Source organism: Dryobates pubescens, chromosome 30, assembly GCF_014839835.1.
Source record: "Dryobates pubescens isolate bDryPub1 chromosome 30, bDryPub1.pri, whole genome shotgun sequence".
Classification (NCBI taxonomy): Eukaryota; Metazoa; Chordata; class Aves; order Piciformes; family Picidae; genus Dryobates; species Dryobates pubescens.
The window spans coordinates 3,522,591-3,541,408 of NC_071641.1; the positions used below are offsets into that span (position 1 = coordinate 3,522,591).

General features: G+C 46.5%; 1 protein-coding gene across 2 annotated transcripts in view; it reads right to left on the bottom strand.

Moving 5' to 3' along the window:
- The window catches only part of CTBP2 (C-terminal binding protein 2), a 148,068-nt gene that overhangs the window by 30,327 nt on the left and 98,923 nt on the right, over nucleotides 1–18,818 (bottom strand). The window contains exon 1 of one of the 2 annotated variants that reach the window (XM_054174725.1): nucleotides 16,674–18,690. The exons of the other annotated variant lie outside the window; for it this stretch is intronic. Coding sequence (XP_054030700.1) covers nucleotides 16,674–18,369 — 1,696 coding nt within the window. The 5' untranslated portion in view covers nucleotides 18,370–18,690. Of the gene's footprint in view, nucleotides 1–16,673; nucleotides 18,691–18,818 lie in introns of those variants that run through there. 2 annotated transcript variants of the gene reach the window in all.

An 18,818-nucleotide genomic window follows, 5' to 3' on the forward strand; every position in this document is an offset into this window, starting at 1 on the left:
TCATCTTCCTCAAGAGGAAAAAGGATGATGGTTCTGCAGAAATTTGCTAGAAGTTGCTCTCAATGGAGAGATCATCTACAAGAAGACACACAAATCTCAGTCACACGGTCTGGAAATGATTTCCTGAGTTTTCTTAAACAAGTCATTTTGTTTCTCCTTGGAAGAAGTGGACCTTGAGAGAGGTGCACTGAAGCAAATCCTTCTCAAGGCCTCGATTCAAGGACTAGCCAACTAACATCGATGGCTTTCAAGATTTTTTTGTGTGTGCTTTGTATGCAATATAAGGGTCATGACTCTTGAAGGACCCCTCTTCAAGCTCTCACTGAATGAGCATGATAGATCTTTGTACCAGTCATTCTGCTGTGCTCTCTGGGAGCACTGCAGGAAGCAGTAGAGAAGCCACTGCACAAATACCCACAATAGAAACATGTCTTGCCCTGAGCTGCTGAACCATGCTTGATGTTAGCATTAGGTGCACCACCACCTCCTCCCTGGCATGTGCGTGGAGTCAAGCATTCATCTGACTTGAAGCTGCTTGGCTCTTTCTGCCCATGTTGGGCATGTGAACAAAAAAATCAGTTGCTACTTCCTTGCGACTCACATGGGGAGTGGCTGGAGTCGATGGGTTCAGTGTGGGGATCATTCAAACCAGCTGCAGCCAATGAAAAGAATCCATTCTTCATTCCTGCAGCCCGACTTGCTAGAAAGTAGAGAGCAAATGTCCCACCCAAAATAGTTTTGGTCTGAGCACAAGAGAAGCTATTGGTAACAACGTTTGAAGTAAGAATGTCTCAGGATTGGGCTCAGATGCCTCGTAAATGTATTTTTTATCTTCTGCCCCAAACTGTATTTCTTTCTGCCTGTAACAGACTACGAGCTCTAAATGGCTCTGGCAGATTGCCAAGTGTCTTTATTTTGGCTAGCAGAGAGCTCTCCTGCACACAGGGCCTATCTAGCATGGAAAGCAGACCTACTGGGATGGAGACCCCAACCCCAGCTGAGCACTGGACCACCACAGCCCTCCACAGTGAAGCCAAGACTTGCAGGAGTCCTGGGCACACTGGGGAGCTGCTCAGCTGCTCACCTCTCCTCAGAGTCACAGAACAGGCAGGGGTGTGGTTGTATCCCCTCTCTGCTGGTCACGCAGAGCAAACCCTCCATGATATGTCCATCTACTGGGCGTGCTCACCTGCCCCACCTTCCTAGAAGGTCCATCCCAGACGGATGGTGCAGATCAGGCTTTGGGCAAATGCTCTTCCATGTTGTACACTTCTGTGACCATCTCTCCATGCACTCAGTTTTAGCAGGGTGAGGATGCTGACAGTATTCCAACAAACAATGCAAAAAGTGGCACACCACCACAGCGGCCAGCTGAGAATGGTCTGTGATTTATTTTTAGCCAACAGTGAATTTGAGAAGCAGAAGGTGCTGCTGCTCTTAGAGATGCAAAGGCAGAGCAACAGACATGAAGAGTTTCCACTGAGTGAGAATCAGGCCTGATCTGAGCATCTCCTCTGGGCTGACTGGCAGAAGCAATTAATGCTGACAAAATGCATATGTTCTGAGTGTTGTGTACTTCAGAAATGAAACAACAACAAAAAGTTATTGTGCTTTCCACTAGACTATCAAAAGCACCAAACTGTGATGCAGCAACGTGACATTGTCTTCAGGACCTTTGCCCACCTCAAGGTTGACAGAGCAGCTGGCTCACGGACATTTAAGCAGGGCCCCTATTCTTTCCTCACATAGCCAGGTGCTTTTACATGACACAATATGGCGTGTGGATGTCCCCATCCTCTTCCTACAGTCATCAGTGCAGCACGAACTAAGGACAATGCCCTTTAACAAAGATCCAAGAAAGGATAACCACTCAGATAAAAAAGATTTGCATTATAAATATCACAATGTAAGGGAAATTATAAAGCCCCACAAGCTGAGTTTCTAATTTTGTTTTAATCTCACTGGGTGTAGCTGTGCCAGTGTTGGCTGCCTTTGTGTCTCAGTCCCACTCTCCCTCCCATCGGACCGGACAAGCCTTTTCCCAAATCACAACAGCTGGCTGGACCAATGCTCCACCTCCTCCTTCTTCCTACAGCTTTCCCTTAGAGCATGATGACTTTTAAATCCTCTCAGGCTCAAAGCCCAGTAAGCAGTAAAGCCCAGCACAAAATTATATTTATGTCTCATAACTGTTTGGGTTTTTTTAATCTAAGAATCCAATAGAAAAATAACCTCAGCAGCATTCCTCATGGCCAGAGGTGGATTTGAAACTCTGACAGTGTGCTGCACAAAGTTAAGAGAAGAGATGAAGTTCCTATCTTCCTTCAGCTGTAGTAAGGAGTGGCTTAAAATCTTCTGTGGAGCTGGAAACTTTGGTACGGACAGAGAACTCAAATGAACAGCCGCAATGGCTGTGGAGTGGTTTCCTTAATTAGAAAGTTGGCTGTGTTTGTAAGGAGGAGGGAAGCAACACTACAGACAGCCAAGGCAAAGAGCAAGGAAAAACTGTAGCACATGCAGCTCTGGAGGAAACACAAACCAGCTCTATCAGCCCCCCAGGTCCTCCAAAACTGCTTGTAATTATTAGGCGGAAAATCAAGCATGGTCCTGCTGCTGAATCGGAGCAATACAAGCTTGTGAATATGACTTGGCCTTAATTAATTCATTTTGACAAGGCTCAAAACACTCCCCAGGCGATTTAAGACACTGTAAAATTCAAGGAACTGACAGTTTTTGACCTCAAGATGTCAAATACAGAACTGTTGTCTAGTTTTGATGAGCTGTCACTCTGTCCCCTGGACATCCCTACTGCAGTTTCACGTCATGGGCTGCAGCCACACAACGTGGGCCACGAGACTGCTGGCACGTTCTCAAAGCATCAGTCAACCCAGCTTCCATGGCATCCAAGACGCCTATTAATATAGCAGTAGTGGTCTGTCCGGACTACCAGAGAGGCTGTGGAATCTCCTTCTCTGGAGAGATTCCAGACCCCCCTGGTCATGATCCTGGGCAACTTGCTCTAGGTAAACCCATTCTGGGAGGGGGGTTGGACTAAATGATCTACAGAAGTCCCTTCCCACCCTCATCATTTTGTGATTCTCAGTCTTCTGTCCTGCTCTGGCACTAGGCAAGGGAAGAGTAGAGAGGCACGCAATGCTGTGAGGTCAGCTGCAAGGCGATCTGAGACACACACATATCTCACTGCCTTGCTTGCTGGCAAGGTTTTGCTGGCTGTTCTTGTGGAGACCTGATGAGCAGAGCTAGCGAGCCATGTAGCAAACAGAAAACACTAACCTGGAAGGTTGTTGATTTTTTTCTACAGCAGACCAGATCTCTGCCTGAAAGCACAAGAAACTGTCTGAGACATGCAAAGGTCTCTTCCAACCTAAAGCCTCTTATGAGTCTATGATTTCAGGCCAAGCACATCTCTCACACCAGCACAATGTACATCCCAACAGGAAGGTGGGTAACTGTACAGAAGAGTGGAGAAAACCACAAGTGGAGAAGCTGCAGCTTTCCTCTGCTGATTGCATGCAAGTCTGTCAGTCCAACCAGCACCTGACACCTGTGATCAGAAGGAAGCTGATACCTGTTGTGCTGAGATAATGGAGCATCCCACTATGGAAACTCAAACGATTGGTGCCAAAGCAGTGCTCCCTTGGAAGAGGCAGCTGTGCTGTGCGTCTGGAGAGACCAGGAAGACAAAAGGGGTAAATGTTTCTTGGCTGCAGCAGAAAACCAACATACTGATGCTTTTCCTAAGCACAAGACTCTGGCCAAGGAGAATCATGGGTTGTGGACTGTTTCCAGGGGTGCACATGAGATGCTCTCCCTGTAATTTAACATGAAGCTGTGACCTCCAAGGGCTGTGCGTGCTCCTCACCATGGCAGGCTGCAACCCTGTGTGACAGAGCATGCGGAGTTTGAGAGTTTTTCTGCTTCAGATCAGTCTCCAGGATGAAATGAAACATGGATGTCTGATGTGAGGGAGGCTGAGGGGCATGGCTTTGTCTCCAGAGAGGTGATTGGAGAGTGATGGCAGAAGGCACACTGAGTTTCTGAGTCTCAGAGGACACCCTCACCATCCTGATCCATGCAGGAGATGAAAAAGAATCATCCCAATCTGGAAAGGGAGCAGTGCATCTCCTCAGAGAGTCGCTGTCCCAAACTCCTCTGCAGCAGGGATAGGGCCATCATCCCAGGAAAGCTGCAAAATTACCTCACAGCTCACACCCAGGAGCTCAATGCGGCTTGACACAAAGCAGCAAAGCACAGGTTACACACACTGTTTACAAGAAAATTAATCTTGAACAATGTGGAGTGAAATCTTGGATCAATTTTAACTTGCTATTTTGCCAAATTCTGATTGAAAATCATTGCTCAGACCCCAAGGGCTCATAACCCGCTTACCAAACGTGGCACTGCTGTATTTGGGTGGACTTGAGTCATGGTATTTCTAACACCATGAGGGGTAGATGCCAGAGGCAACTAAACAAAGTGCACAACCACACTGACTTGAGAAAAGGAGCATACAAAAAATTCAAAACATAAACATTTAGTGAATGCTACCAGCAGCCTTGTTCCTAAGCATGGAATGCTCCCCTGGAAACTGTCTACCTTTCAGGCATCATCTCTCCCACTGCAGTATTTTACTTGACTTACTCTTGTTGATTCCGGTATTTGTTTCTGCTCTCCTACCCTCCTTCTTCCTCTCCCACTCAGATATGTTTGCAGTGAAGGAAAGATGCTCCCTTTGGCTCTGCAGAGCAGTTTCCAGCCTCAGCAGTGCTTGCAGCCTGGCTGTTGCTGGGCTGTCCAGCATTTCTTTGTAGTTACTTTGTGTTCAGCACACTGGTGCTTTGGCTTCCTGCCTTACAAATGGATTAAACTAATAGGTAAAAGGCAAATTAACTCAGTGTGCCTAATAACTTCCCAGAGTGGGAGTGAAGGAAATTGAAGATTCCCTAGGAAACTATCCTGGTATGTAAAGCATGGCCAGATTCTCCCCATTACAGGGGGGCATCATGGTGAGGAACCCTGTACTCTTGGCACCTAGTAGAGCAACCCAAAACCCATAAAGGCAAGACAGGAACTGCATTGCAAACTGCTTGTCTTTGAGTCCAGCTGCTGCTCTGAAGCCTGAGGGCACTGGGAGGAGTAGGAGAGGCTTTTCAGAAGGAGTTAAAGCAGTATTCTTCCTTACTGGCAATCTGATGCTTCTTCCTTCCTGGAGCAAAAGCAGCTTCTGGTCCCCTGGGAGAATGGTGGAGCATCTCCTCTGGCTCACACTAAGTGCTCTGCAACTTCCTGTACTGCAAACTCATTGCATAACATGACTCTGTGCTGTGCAAAACCTCTCAAGCACCGAGCCTTGTTGGAGCCAATGTTGTTTCTCCCAATCCTTCTGTGAGATCTGCTTTCCATATGTCCCTGCCAATGTGCTTGCCTTCCTCACGACTGCCAAAGACCAGTCTCCCTCTCCACTGATCTTACTCTTCTCCCTGCCTCAGCTCACCTGCTGGCTGCATGCAAGTGCACATCCATAGGTACTATATGGTTGGGTTCCCTTTTCTCAGCACCACTCTTCTGTCTGACACCTCTACTAAGGGCATAACACCATGGCTATATGTGGTCTCCAACCACTGCTCAAACAGTCCCACCACTGTACCAACAACAGAAGGCCCAGCAGGGTGAGACTTCCCTTTGTATTTCCCAGGACAAAGCTCATCAACTACCATGGAACAAGCACTAAGAGAAAAAAAATAATAAAGCAAGAGTTACCAATGTCATAATTACTACTGACTTCTCAAACTCCCTCTTTTCCATGTGCTGCCTTAGAAGAAAAGGGCAGTTGAATGGATCTGCTTTGGATTGCTCCTACACACCCCTCACAGCTGCAAATCCTTTACAAGGTGATTTTTACTTAGCAAAGGTTTTCATCCTGCGTGTTACCTTCCACCTGACAAATCTCTTTATAGTCTGGAGCTCTATAGTATTGAGGCCACAATCAAATTTGTTATCTCCACATGCTCTTTTGTGTCAATATTGCATAACTACCACTTCTCTTTTTTCTCCTCATTGCTATTAGCTTTCACAAGTGACCTCTTTGGGTCTATTGTAGCCCACGGGATCACTAATCTTAAAATTGTCCCAAGATACAGGCAGAGAGAGATGTCAGTTCTAACATCTTCTGCCACTCCTGAGGATTCTCTTTGAGCCCCTCTGAAAAACAGCCAGCTTTGCCCTTCACGCAGGACCCCATCCTTCCTTCTCCAGGGAAGAATCACTGGTCCTTGCCCCACCATTCAGGTTTTTATGGTGGGGCAGCCAAGTAAGCTCCTTCTGTGCCTCCTGCTCTTTGGATCTTGTGGATTCAGTTCCACTTCCATCACAGCACATCCCACATTCTGCTGCCACAACACATCCCATCTTCTTGCCTGGTGTCCTTTTCTCCAGGGTGGCCAGGGACTCTCCCATGACTTCTCACCCACTTCTAGCTAGAAAGCCTCTCCTGCTTAATTCTCAGAGATGTAAAAGCCTCATTTATTTCCCCCTTTCTGCTTCAATCTCCTCTCACTCTGAATCACAGAATCATAAAATGGTTTGAGTTGGAAGGGACCTTAAAGATCATCTAGTTACAACACCCTGCCATGGGAAGGGACACTTCCTACTAGAACAGGTTGCTCAAAGCCCCATCCAACCTGGGCGAGAATGCTTCCAGGGAGGGGGCATCTCTGGGCAACCTGTTCCAGTATATTACTAGCCTCACTGTAAAGAATTTCTTCCTAATATCCAGTCTAAATCTACCCTCTCTTCCAGCTTAAAGCCATTCCCCCTCATCCTGTCACTACATTCCCTAATAGAGTCCAGGAAGCACTTTTTCTGTTTCAGGAGACCTGGCTGCGCTTTCCAGCTACCTTCCAGCACTCTGCACCCTTTCAGATTTCCACACTAATGCTCCAAACTTCTCAGAGGTCAATCACATTTAAAGTCTATTTTTTTTTGGTGAAGGATGTTGGCAACCCAGCCATTTATAATGGTCAAAAAGCCACAATAGTTTATCAATTATTTTGTAGAGTACCTTCCCTACAGCACAGTGGGTCCATACCTATGATTCATTCTCTTTGTCTGAGATTTTTTTCTCTTGAGAGTCTCCAGTCAGACTAGCTCATTATTATGAGTAGAATCCAGCCTGATATAGCCAGTCACCATTTAAACCAAAATTGTGCTAATTTGCCTAATCAGAATGAGGACAGATATAAAGCTGAAATACCAGAAATCCAGAACAGAGAAACACAACAAAACCACTTTGAAATGGCAAACATCCAAACCCGAACAATGGTTCTTAGCACATACCCCCACGCCCACCCCAGTACTGCACCTCAAAGTCAGGCTGACTATGCAAAAATAACCAAAACCTAAGCAGCCACCATCAGTGCCCATCGGTCCTCCCTTGAAAGCAATTTGTGCTTTAATAATTCAACAGAATTTAATTTGCTGGCAGTAATAAAGGTGGAATTTATTTTTGTTTCCAAAGCGTGACGTGGATGGACATCCTACCTCTGTAAGGTACACCCCTGTTTGCAGCAAGCCCTGGGCACAGGGCCAAATACACACACCAAACCTTGGTGCTCAGGGCCACAAACCACAGAGACCAAACTGAGATCAAGCAAGAAATCCTCTAACAGATTTAACATGCAACATTTGAAACTGAGCAGCATTACCCATAAGCCCTCTTTTAGACTTTTGTATCTTAAATTTTCAATTGCAGACTTGCAAGGGTTTGGTGGAATACCGTTTTTATGGGCTTGCTTCAGACTGTTAGTAACAGCTCCAGTGCTAATGACCTAGCTCCTGAACGTGGAAAGAAAAAACAGCACTTCATGAAATATTGATACACACTTGGAAATTTGACAATTATCTCCAGAGTTCCTTGGTAAAATCTGAGAGCAAATAAATAGCAAACATTTCCTGTACTCATTAAAATACTGAAAAACAGAGAAGGAAACCTACTCATTATCCATTTGACAAATACAACCTATTATTTTTAATAATGCACAGGCATTCAAGGCATGAAATTTACAGCTTCTCTTGCTTAAAGAAACCATTGGGTTTGTATATCAAGTGTTAAGAAATGTAACAAAATTGTGTGGAGCTGGTGGCTTTATCAGGAGAGGGTGAGACAATTCATCTGTCAAATTCAACAGCAAAGAGACTGTTTTTCAGATGGAAGCACAGCTTCACTCACTGCCCTATTTTGGAAGCTGCTTGTCCAGAAAGAAAAGCTCCAAAAATCCTCAATGTTAATTTTGTTGGTTTTTCCCACACGAATGCAGGAAACAGAAAACTGGAGTAAGAGAGCTGACAAGCCAGAGCACGGGGCTGCTAGCCCACATAATATTGCTCTCTATCTTGCTTATCTTACACCAGTGAGACGATGTACAGGCTCGCCCTCTGTCCAGAGCTCAGCACAGGAGATACCACACTGCTGCCTGTGCTTTTAGGATGAAGGGCAAGTACAGAGGACACTTTCTCCTGCTGAATAAATATGAACCATAAGGGGAAAACTTCAAATGCAGAGCATGACAGGTTGCTCGACATTGCATTACAGCGCAATCATCGGTGTTATTACAGTAATTCTGCTTTCTGGACCTTTTAGCCCTGACTGCAGATGAAACAGAGCTACAACTGCTGCAAGGAATAATAAAATGGAAATTTAAGATTCTTAAGCCAAATGTTTCAGCTGGTGAGATAACAACTTCCACTCTTATGCAGGCCCATTCAACAAGAGCAACAATTTCAAAGCAGGGAAAGCTTGAGATCAATAGAAATTGCAAGTGCTGCCCAGGTGGGAGAAATAAAGCTGCATTTTGGCTTTCCTGAGTGTCCCAACAGGATGGTCTAGATCCTGATAATCTCTCGCTGTCCGTACTGAGCACTCTCTTATCTGCTATAATACATACTAACCAAGATTCCTTTCAGCAAGCAAGTGAAGTACATGCTCTTGCATGACCTACTGTACTTATCAAATACTCATTTAAAACTTTATCATAGAGTCACAGAATTGCTTCTGCTGGAAAAGACCTCTAAGAAGTCCAACCATTAACTTAATACCATCATGGCCATTAAACCATGTCCTGAAGTGCTAAGCCCACACATTTCTTGAGCACCTCCACAGACAGTGACTCCACCATCTCCCTGGGCAGCATGTTCCAATGCCTGACCACCCTTTCAGTAAAGAAATCTTCCCTAATCTCTACCCTAAACCTCTCCTGGCATAATTTCAGGCCATTTCCTCTTGTTCTATCACCTGAGACTAGGGAGAAGAGACCAACCCTCACCTCACTACAACCAGAAGGCAGAGAACACAAGAAACAACTCCATGTGACATTTCCATCCCTGGGTTTTTTTTCACTCTGCAGGTCACAGGGAGAGTTTCTGACAAGAGCCTGGACCATTGTAAGAAAAGGCTGATAATCTAAAGCGTCAGTAAAGGAGTGTGTAGGAGGCAGCTTGAAACTGCTCAGGGATTTGCAGTGTTAGAACCCTAAGCATCAGGAAACGTGTTAAGGTTAAGAAGACCAACAAGAAAGTTCAGGAGGCATCATCATGTTGTTGCACCCCATCTCCCTGCGGCTCCCAATGCAGCTCCTTGGCATGGAGGTAACCCATCTGGAGATCCTACATTATACATCTGGAAAACTGGTGAGACTCTGGAATAGATTGCCTAGAGATGTTTCAGGCCAGATTGGATGAGGCCTTGGGCAACCAAGTCTAGTTGACAGGCATCCCTGCCCCTGGGACAGGGGTGTGCGGAGTAGATGATCTCTGAGGTCCCTTCCAGCCTAAGCTATTCTATGATTTTATGAAAAGATAAGCAAAGTGTTTCAATGGGCCTCAGTTTTGATGCTCTTTTTCTGATGCTCTTTTTTTGTTGTTGTTGAAAGTATGTTCTACATTATTACTTATTGCTATGTTTGCTGTCTAAACAAAGTCCTGTCTGCTTATTTACTTGCCAAGTCAGTATGACAACCTAGGAAATAGCAAGTTGCTTGATAACCAAAACAAGTCACTTCTGGCAAACAATGAAGACTCCACAGAAGTGCTGATCCAAATGGGTAGTGACTGATACACTGATCATGCTTTTGAGAGTTTTCCTCCCCATTTTCAGGTATATATGTATCTGCATATATAAATAAAGCATGAGAACACCATCTTGGCTCTTCCTATCAGTATTTACTACAGATCTCCATCAGCTTCAACCATTCAGGTAAGCCCTGATGGTTTACTTCTTACAGTGACAACCTGCTTATCTCTTGGATTACAGTGCCTGTAACACCCTCCTCCTGGGGACTATGATGCATTTGGGAACTGTGGGAAGAGTAATGTTCTCTTTCTTCTCCCAGCCCCTCCTTGGCTGTATCTGCAAGGTGTGTAAGACATGGCAAGGGGCCATTGGCCTTGGTCACTCTGTGCTTGGTGCTTGGGTCTAGCTGTGCTCACAGTACCTGGGGTACTCCTGGGAGGGAATGCCACAAGGGGGAAGGGACCATAAGCTTCTACCATTGACCCCACCGATAGCAGTGATGGCACTGACTCTTCAGATGTGGAGCACACTGCTCATGCATCTGGCAGTGGGGGCTGCAGATACTTGCTGCAAACAAAAAATGAAACTTATGCCTGACCACATGAGGTTAGGTCAAGGTCTTCCAAATAACCCAAGACCTGGATCCATCACACTGCAGAACCAGCCTTGCAGGGATGCTGTCATACAGAAAGGGGCACAGGGTGGTCCCATGCAAGCAGGACTGGGGCCATGTTATGTTGAGCCATGGGATCCATGTTTAAGCTGATTGTTGGCTTCGACACCCTTTGGACTGGAGGAGACAGCACAGGAAGGAAAGCTGGGCACTAATCCTCTCCATCTGCTCCAGAGCAGCTAATTGGATTGTGAGTAAAGAAGGCAAGCCCCCTGGACGTGGCACTGGTCGTCACTGGAAAGGTGAAACTAAATACTGGAAACATAACACACTTGAATCCCACCCCTAGAAGTAACATTTTGCCTTTAACAAAACATTAGAAACAGCAGTCAGAAAAGATCAAGACTTGGCTTTCTTTACCAAAAGCCAGCAGAATGCTGTTAATGCCAGGTTTTATTTAGGTGCAAAAGTCAAAAGCTCATCTGCCAGTTGCTATATATAAACCTTACTAATGTCCTACGTCTGCCACACTTATTTTACATAGGTGGCTTAACAATGTTTGTCTCCTACTTTTTAAGGATTCAGCTGGGCACCTACTTCACTGCTCAAAACAACAGACAATTCAGTGGTGCAGCATTTCCATTAAACTGGCCTAGTCTGCAATGCTGTGGGAAAGACAAGGAGAAGACACATAAAAAATGTTTAATACAATAATGATCAGAAACCTTTAAAATTTTTCCCCTCTGTGAACACTAAGTTTGTAGCTATGGAAACTACTTTATGAGAAAGCTAAAAAACCTACCAGCAAATATATTCAGAGAATGATCTGGATATATAAAAGTCCTAACAATGATAGAGAACTACAGGCATGGGGTAAAAGGGAAGTGTAAATTGAAGATGACAACGCTTGTGCAGCTGACAACATGTTCTCCTCAGACAGGCCAAATTCATTTTTATTGCCATGGCACTAAAGTCAATGAATTGCAACTGGAATGAGTTTGACACTTCATATTGCTTTTGATAAAACCATTATGAAGAAAGCGTATTCCAGCCTTTCAAAAAGTATTTCAGAAGTGTGTTCTCTGCAGTCAGTGAATCATGTGCAGATACTGGCCAAGAGAGTCAATATTTTATCAAGGTAGTTTCAGCACATCTCTCACACACTGTTCTCCAGCCATTTACTCTACTAATGTGAGCAGCTCTGATGACTTTAGTTTTAAGATCCACACATGGCACACATCCACACACTCCTCTGCCCAGCTGAGGTTGGCGAGCGTCCTTGTGAGCCTTTCAAAGCTTTCCCAAACTCACTGCCAGTACCTTTATCATTTGGCATTTGAATGTCCTGCAAATGATGCTGTGACCACCAGTACAGCAGACATTAGCAAGACACAACTGCTTCTTTCAATATGTTCAAGAAATGTGTGCACATGGCATTTCAGGGTGTGGTTTAACAGTCACGGCGGTGTTAGACTGATGGTTCAACTCAATGATCATAGAGGTCTTTCCAGTCAAAACAACTCTATGATTCTATCAAAATCAAGTATTTTCATATGGAAGTTACAATCCCAGTGAAAATCATTAGTCCATGGTTTTCCCAGTGCAGACTTACTTTACCTAGAGAATCACACTAGCTGGGAAGGGCTCCAAGCACTTGCCATAGCCTGTCAGGTCAATGTGCAAATTGAATCAGATTTATTTAGCACATGGAGCTTCCTTTAGTGCTGTTTCAGTGTGGATTGCTAATTGAGCTGCCATACATGTATACATTGTGGTTACATGCCACGCTCTGTGCAGAAAACATAGTGAAGAAAACCTCAAGTTGATTTCTGAACTGTTTGCTATGTGAAACACTGGATAAAGAATAAACCAACACCACCAAATGCTCATGAAATCTATATCGTGCATGAAATATCACCACTGAACGCTCTCTGCCCATAGCAAACTATGAAAATTTCAATGTGGCACTCCTAAAAGAATAAGCAAATGTTGTTCTTCTAACCATCCCTGATGAACATTTCTAACCACCCTTGGTGAACCATCAACCCAAGACTGATGTGTGGTCAACACAATTTTTATCTGGGTGGAGAATACCTATAAAAGGAATCAAAACCAAGTGTTAAACAATATAAACAGATCTGAGCTAATCACAGAGAAAGGCTTTTCTAGCTGGACTCTAAGCTGATAAAAGAGAAGATGAGTCCCCTTCACACTGGAAAGAACCACTTGTCCCAGGAAAAGAGCTACCCTCAGGCTGGCTTTCAACCAAATCTTACAGTGAAGCAATACTGCTCTTCCTTCCTTACGATTCCCACCTGACTTGTACAGAGGAGCTATTCCTCATCTCTGTGGGACGAATCTCCCTCTCTGATCATTTACTTTCATCTCTTCATATTCTATGTATGTAAACTACAGCTTGAAAAACCATCCAAGACACACATTTGCAATAAACTCACTCCAGTATTCCCCACTGCAGGTCTCTAAGTCCACCATCAGGAACAGAAATCTGGACCAACCTCTTGCCTGGGGGAAGTCCAGGATAGCTACAACAATACAAGACATTTTACCTGCCAACTGCTTGAAGATTGAAACATTGGATTAAAAAAACCCCAAGTTAAGTCATCTAGTAAAAATACTAGGAAATGTGACAATTTTAAAATGCAACATTTTGGAGGTGGACCTCCATCAATCTGATCAGTGACTGCTGGACTTGGTTTGCCCTTACCAGCTTTGCTGCCCTATGCTATTTATTTCCTGGCATTACCACCCACTTCAGCACGAGGCTGGCCACAAATCCACCCTGGCAGCCAACGTGGCTTTGTCACTCAGTCTTTGTAAGGTTTACTTTTCCTGCTTGCCACCAAGAGAACTTAGTGTATTTGCTACCTGTGATGCTATGGATGGTGAGACTGCAGGAGCAGCTGGTTTTGAGGATGTTTCTTCCCAGGGAAGCAATTCCTGACAGTTTCATACACAAGGTTTTGATAATGCTGAGAGTGGCAGCTTTGCCAGAGCTGTGGTTGGGGAGTTCCGAGGACAGGAAGCCACTCAGCTCTGGAGACATCACTCCTGGCTTCCACACCCCACTCACTCTGCCACCAAAGCAATGGCTTTAGGTTGCTCATTCACCACTTTCTCTTCACACAACTCTGCAGTTTCCAGGAAGGGTGACTTATCAAACTTATTCTGAAGAACTATTTTATGAAATGCCAAGAAGTTGCAGCACTAAATCTTGCTGCTGATTTTCCCTTATCTAACCATACCGACAAAAGGGGCCCATAAGCTACTGGCATGTGCCTGTGTCCTTGCTCAGGGCACTGTCTCTGCAATCAGGAATACCAGGCAAGAGAAGATGTCTTCCTTCTGCAAGCCCTCTGCCCAAACTCCAGTAAACAGCAGCTGTACAGAATCCATACAGAGTGTCAAAGCTCAGCAGAAAATGACAAATCTTGAAACTACTCACTGTGGAAAGACTGCAATACACAGTCCAGCAAAACTTCAAAAGGAACCAAAATGCATTTTAAAGCCCTACCCATAGGACAAGCTTCAATGGACTACAACATATGCTTTATAGCTCTCCACTGACTGAGAAGATTAACCCATACCAACAGAAAACATTTGCAGCCATTTACAGACAGAATGTAATACTGGACTCACTTTCACCTTGCAACTCAAGTGTCCACAGCTGCAGCCAGGAGAAGGCTTATCACTCCTAAAAATGCATGCTGCCTCTTCCTGCTGGCAAATACAGTTTTCCCTGGATTTAGTAAAGTTTCTGTTTGAAAACCATCTTAACCATTTGTAATACTTGCTTATCACAGGGCATGTAAGTGTGAACACTCCTTAGCAATGGTGGTCCTTAAAGAGTAATTCCTCAACACAGCTCAAACACCTACAACCCGCCACGCCTTCCATTTTTCATCTGTATCTTTCCACTTGCTGTGGGTCTTACCTCAGTTTCTACTTTTAAAATGCAGTTTAAAAGGAAAAAAAGCTCTCAGGCTCTTCGGGATAAAAAAGGTGGGGGGGGAATCAATAAAAATGAAGACAATTTTACAGGTCCTACTTCAGCTAAACCTTTCAGGGACTTCAATGAGAAGATAATCTTTCTGTGATTATGGCCAAACCCTCTCGTTGCTTAGCAACACATAATTAAGGAATATGTTTTCAGATCCGCTTTGCAAGCTGGCCATTATCAGATGAAATTACTGGAGCAACAAATGTCATCCTCATGCAAATGAGTTGGTCGTAGGCAGGAAAAAAAAAATCTAAGAGGGTTGAGCAGCAAGAAAGAGCTCAGCAGCACAGAAATGCTGCTGGCTTCCTCTGGTTGCACACCAGTACTTCTTTTAAAGGGATACCATCTAGAGAATAAGGTTGGTGGTTTATATATGAGGCCCACGGAAGGAGAAGTTTGTATGTCATGGCAGAGGACACTGTTCCCAATGCCTGTGCTCCATCAGTCCCTCACCCTGTGGTTTTCACAGCGTCGGCACCAACTGGTTCAGTCCGATGTGTGGCAAATGAGTGAACATATTTGTGTTCCCTGCGTTATGCCAATTTGGCTGCCTTTTTTTTTTTTTCTTCTTTTTTTTCTTCTTTTTTTTTTTTTTTCTTTTTCCTCCAGGCTTTGGGAAATTGTTTATTTTAAAATACTGCCTGGATGTATTGCTTTCGCATCTGATCCATGTCAACACAGAATGTGTTGCCTAATATTTAAGTATTTTTTAAGAAATCAATACATTACAGCAGCTACGTCAAGGATGCGCAAGTGTGAAAGAAATAGCATCTACTTCCTCGCTGTGTAATTATGGTAAGGCAGGGAAAGGGGTACGCCAAGTGTCTGCATTTTGACAACTTTATCATTTCCACTCACAAAATCACTCTTTATTTAGATTCCTGGGGAATGGCATCACCAGTTTGGCACCCTCTTTATGCCTATAAATGGTATCCTTCTATTAAAGCTTTGTGCATGTATGCTGGTACGGCACATTGTTGGAGACTTGTTTGCATGGGAGTTGAGCTGAACTGTGCAGGAAGAAAATTCCCTGCTCGCAAAGCTACTACCAGGAAAAACGTTTCAAGGGATTTCTTTTCTCGTTTTTCCACCAAGTCAAGCCACAAATTAATGGATTTGCCAAATTTCCTTGTACAGCATGGTTTTGGGGATTAAGGCTCTGAGCATTATCATCAAGGTACATCTCCAAAGTGGAGGAATGGAACCTGTTCATCTTATCTGGCTTCACATCTCATCAGCCAAGGGCTTGAGCCCTTCTAGAAGGGGAAGGGATGATGATGAGCCACCATTCATTTTTATTGTTCTAGTGCTTAATGACAGGCTTTTAGTTTTAAGCACAGAGCTATTACTTTAACAGCTATATCACCTCACTTACAGGCATCTCTAGAAGGAAATCAAGGGATTTATTTTGTGCCTGATAAAACAGCAAATTAATAATAAGAAGAAAAGACTTAGGTAATGGCCAAAGGTAAGTCGATTCTGGAATAACACCATTAGCTGTCTGATGAATTTAGTCAAAACAATGCCAACCATTTCCTCAGAGAAACACATTTGAGCCTGATAACAGCGTTAAAAAGTCAATCTGCAGCAAACCCTGTAGTCCTAATTGCCCAGCCAGCGCGCGGTATCTAATCTCCCATTCTCTGCAAACAACAGGAACGGCAAGATTAACCCTGGCAGCAGTATCTGAGATACGGCTCACTTTTAACCGAACCTGGCTAAACAAATAAAATATCTGGATTTTAACCACAGAGAGAGAACCAGCATCTTTAGCTCCACATAGCCAGCACAGCCCCGTGAAGAAATCCCGTTTGCCTCCTTTTCTAAATAGGAAAGTGCCTAATAGTGAGGCATAGAACCCTGATATATTTGACAGTGGGGTTTTGGGAGGATAAAGTAAGCAACAACAAGGTGGTTCTAAACTACTGCACGGGCTAAGACCCTTCAGAAATTACTTGGTTCAGGTGATGCCATGGTGGAGACGATGACTGGGGGCCCCGTGCGCCTGCTGAGCTTCGGGTACGGGGAGGGCTGGGCGGGGAAAGTGGGTCCAGCGGGTGCCAGGCTGCTGTCCCCCGGTGGTCCTGGCCGGCGGAGGAGCTGTGGGCTGCCATGTGGGCTGGGTGCCGGTGACGCAGTTGCCGTCCGCTCCCTCTTCATCAGCTCCATGGGCACGGTGTAGGTGGTAGGGTAGGCTGTTTTGGGGCTGGCATGTGGGTTGGCTGTGGTCATGGGCATGCCGACAGGAGCACAGTAAGCGGAGGCTGGCCGTGGGTTTGTGCTGCAAGGCAGGGGGGTGTTGTATCCAGAACCAGGGAGAAAGTGTGGCCCCTGAGGTGCCCCTGCAGAGGCAGGGTAGGTGGTGGTCTCCAGCAGGTGCTGGGTTGGGGCGCTGGATGGCCGGCGGTGCATCTCCACTCCTCTTGGGGAGATTGGCTGCAGTGGAGGCTGAGGCTGTGGGATGGCAGGGCCATCTGTGGTGGGCCCCGAGCCCAGGGGTATCCCATAGTCACCTGGCAGCTCGCTGCGGTGGCTGAAGCTGTTGGAGCGGGTCCTGGGGCGTAGTGCCCCACTCCTCCGCTCCTGCCTCTGCAGCTGCATTTCTGCCTTGTAGTTGTGGGCAATGCGGGAGAGCACACGGGCCTGCCCCAGGTTTGGAGCCACAGATTTGATGTCATTCTCCTCCATCATGGCCAGCAGATTTGGGGAGTCAAAGCCCTGCTGCAGCAAGGCAGCAAAGGTGCTCTCTGAGACGCCTTCCGCACGCAGCAGCGCCACAAACTCAGGGTCAAAGCTCCTCTTCCCCTCTGGCCCGGGAAAGGTGGGGGGCACCGGCGGGTGGGACAGTGTTGGCACCGCTGCCTCATAGCTGTCATAGGGACCCTTGGTGCCAGCACACTCGCGGCCTGGCCCATAGCCAGTGCTGGTGCTGCTGGTGGGATCCACCACCAGGCAGGTGGGTGCAGCCTGCCTGGCTCCCGCTGGCTCAGGGGGCCGCTCTGCCCCATCGCCATAGGCCTGCCTGCTGGGGAAGGTGGGTGGCTCTGCTGCATACCGTGGGCCAGTGGGCTCCATGCCGTACCGTGCCGGGGAGACATCTCTGCTGCGCATTCGCTGTCCATCCAGGGCCATCTTGGGGTCCCGGTAGAGGCGAGTGGCCTCCAGTGGGGCAGGCAGGCGCCCCGGAGCCTGGTCCCAGGAGAGCCGGCTGCCAGGCACTCCATAGCTCGTTAATGGCCTGCTCACCACGTGGTCGCGGTAGTAGCGGGGGTCCTTGGGTGACCTGGCTGCCAGGGATGGGTCGCTGTAGTAATCCTGGGGTGGCAGGGAGCCCCGGCCTGCCATGGCCGCCTGCCGGTCGCAGTAGGTGAAGTCAGGAACAGAGCCCTTCCTGAGGGGCCCTGGGGCAAAGGTGGCATCCTGGTATGGATACGCCTCTTGCTTCAGCTCTGCGCCGCCCTGCAAGATGATATCGTTTGCTCGTGGTGGCTCATACCAGCCTCCCTCGCCGCCATAGGTCAGGGAGCTCCTCCGGCCTGGTGGCCTCTGGTACTCGAAGGCGTTCTCACTCTCCCAGTTGCCTTCATACCAGCCAGCAGCATCCCAGCTCTGTGAGCGGCCGATGTTGGGGTGCTTGCTGGGGATGGGCATTGCCACGAGGCCCCTCGCTCCCGCCGAAACAGAGAAGACAAGGCACCTTCTTTTTCAGTGCTTCTCTGGCGCACATCAAAAACAGACGGTGCTCTGCCTGAGCCCTCCTAGGACTTCAGCAACCACAGACCGGTGGTTTTGCCTTTCAAATTGTTGTCTGAATTATTAATTCTGTGAAACCTTAGCAGGCAAAGCATGCAGTGGCCGCTGCTGCCCGCTCTCACTCTGGGTCGGTGGAGGAAGAGACCCTTCCTGTGCAGTGCAGCCGCAGAAGAGGGCAGCCGCTCAGCCCAGATGCTTTATCCTCTGCCGCTGGGGATGGCGAGCCGCACATGGACAACTGGCCGAGCAGTGTGCAGGGATTAGGAGCTAAATAAAACCACTAAAGCCCTCACTCCATGTGACATCATTTTAGCCCGATGAAATCTCCCGCACCGACCCAGCCAGCA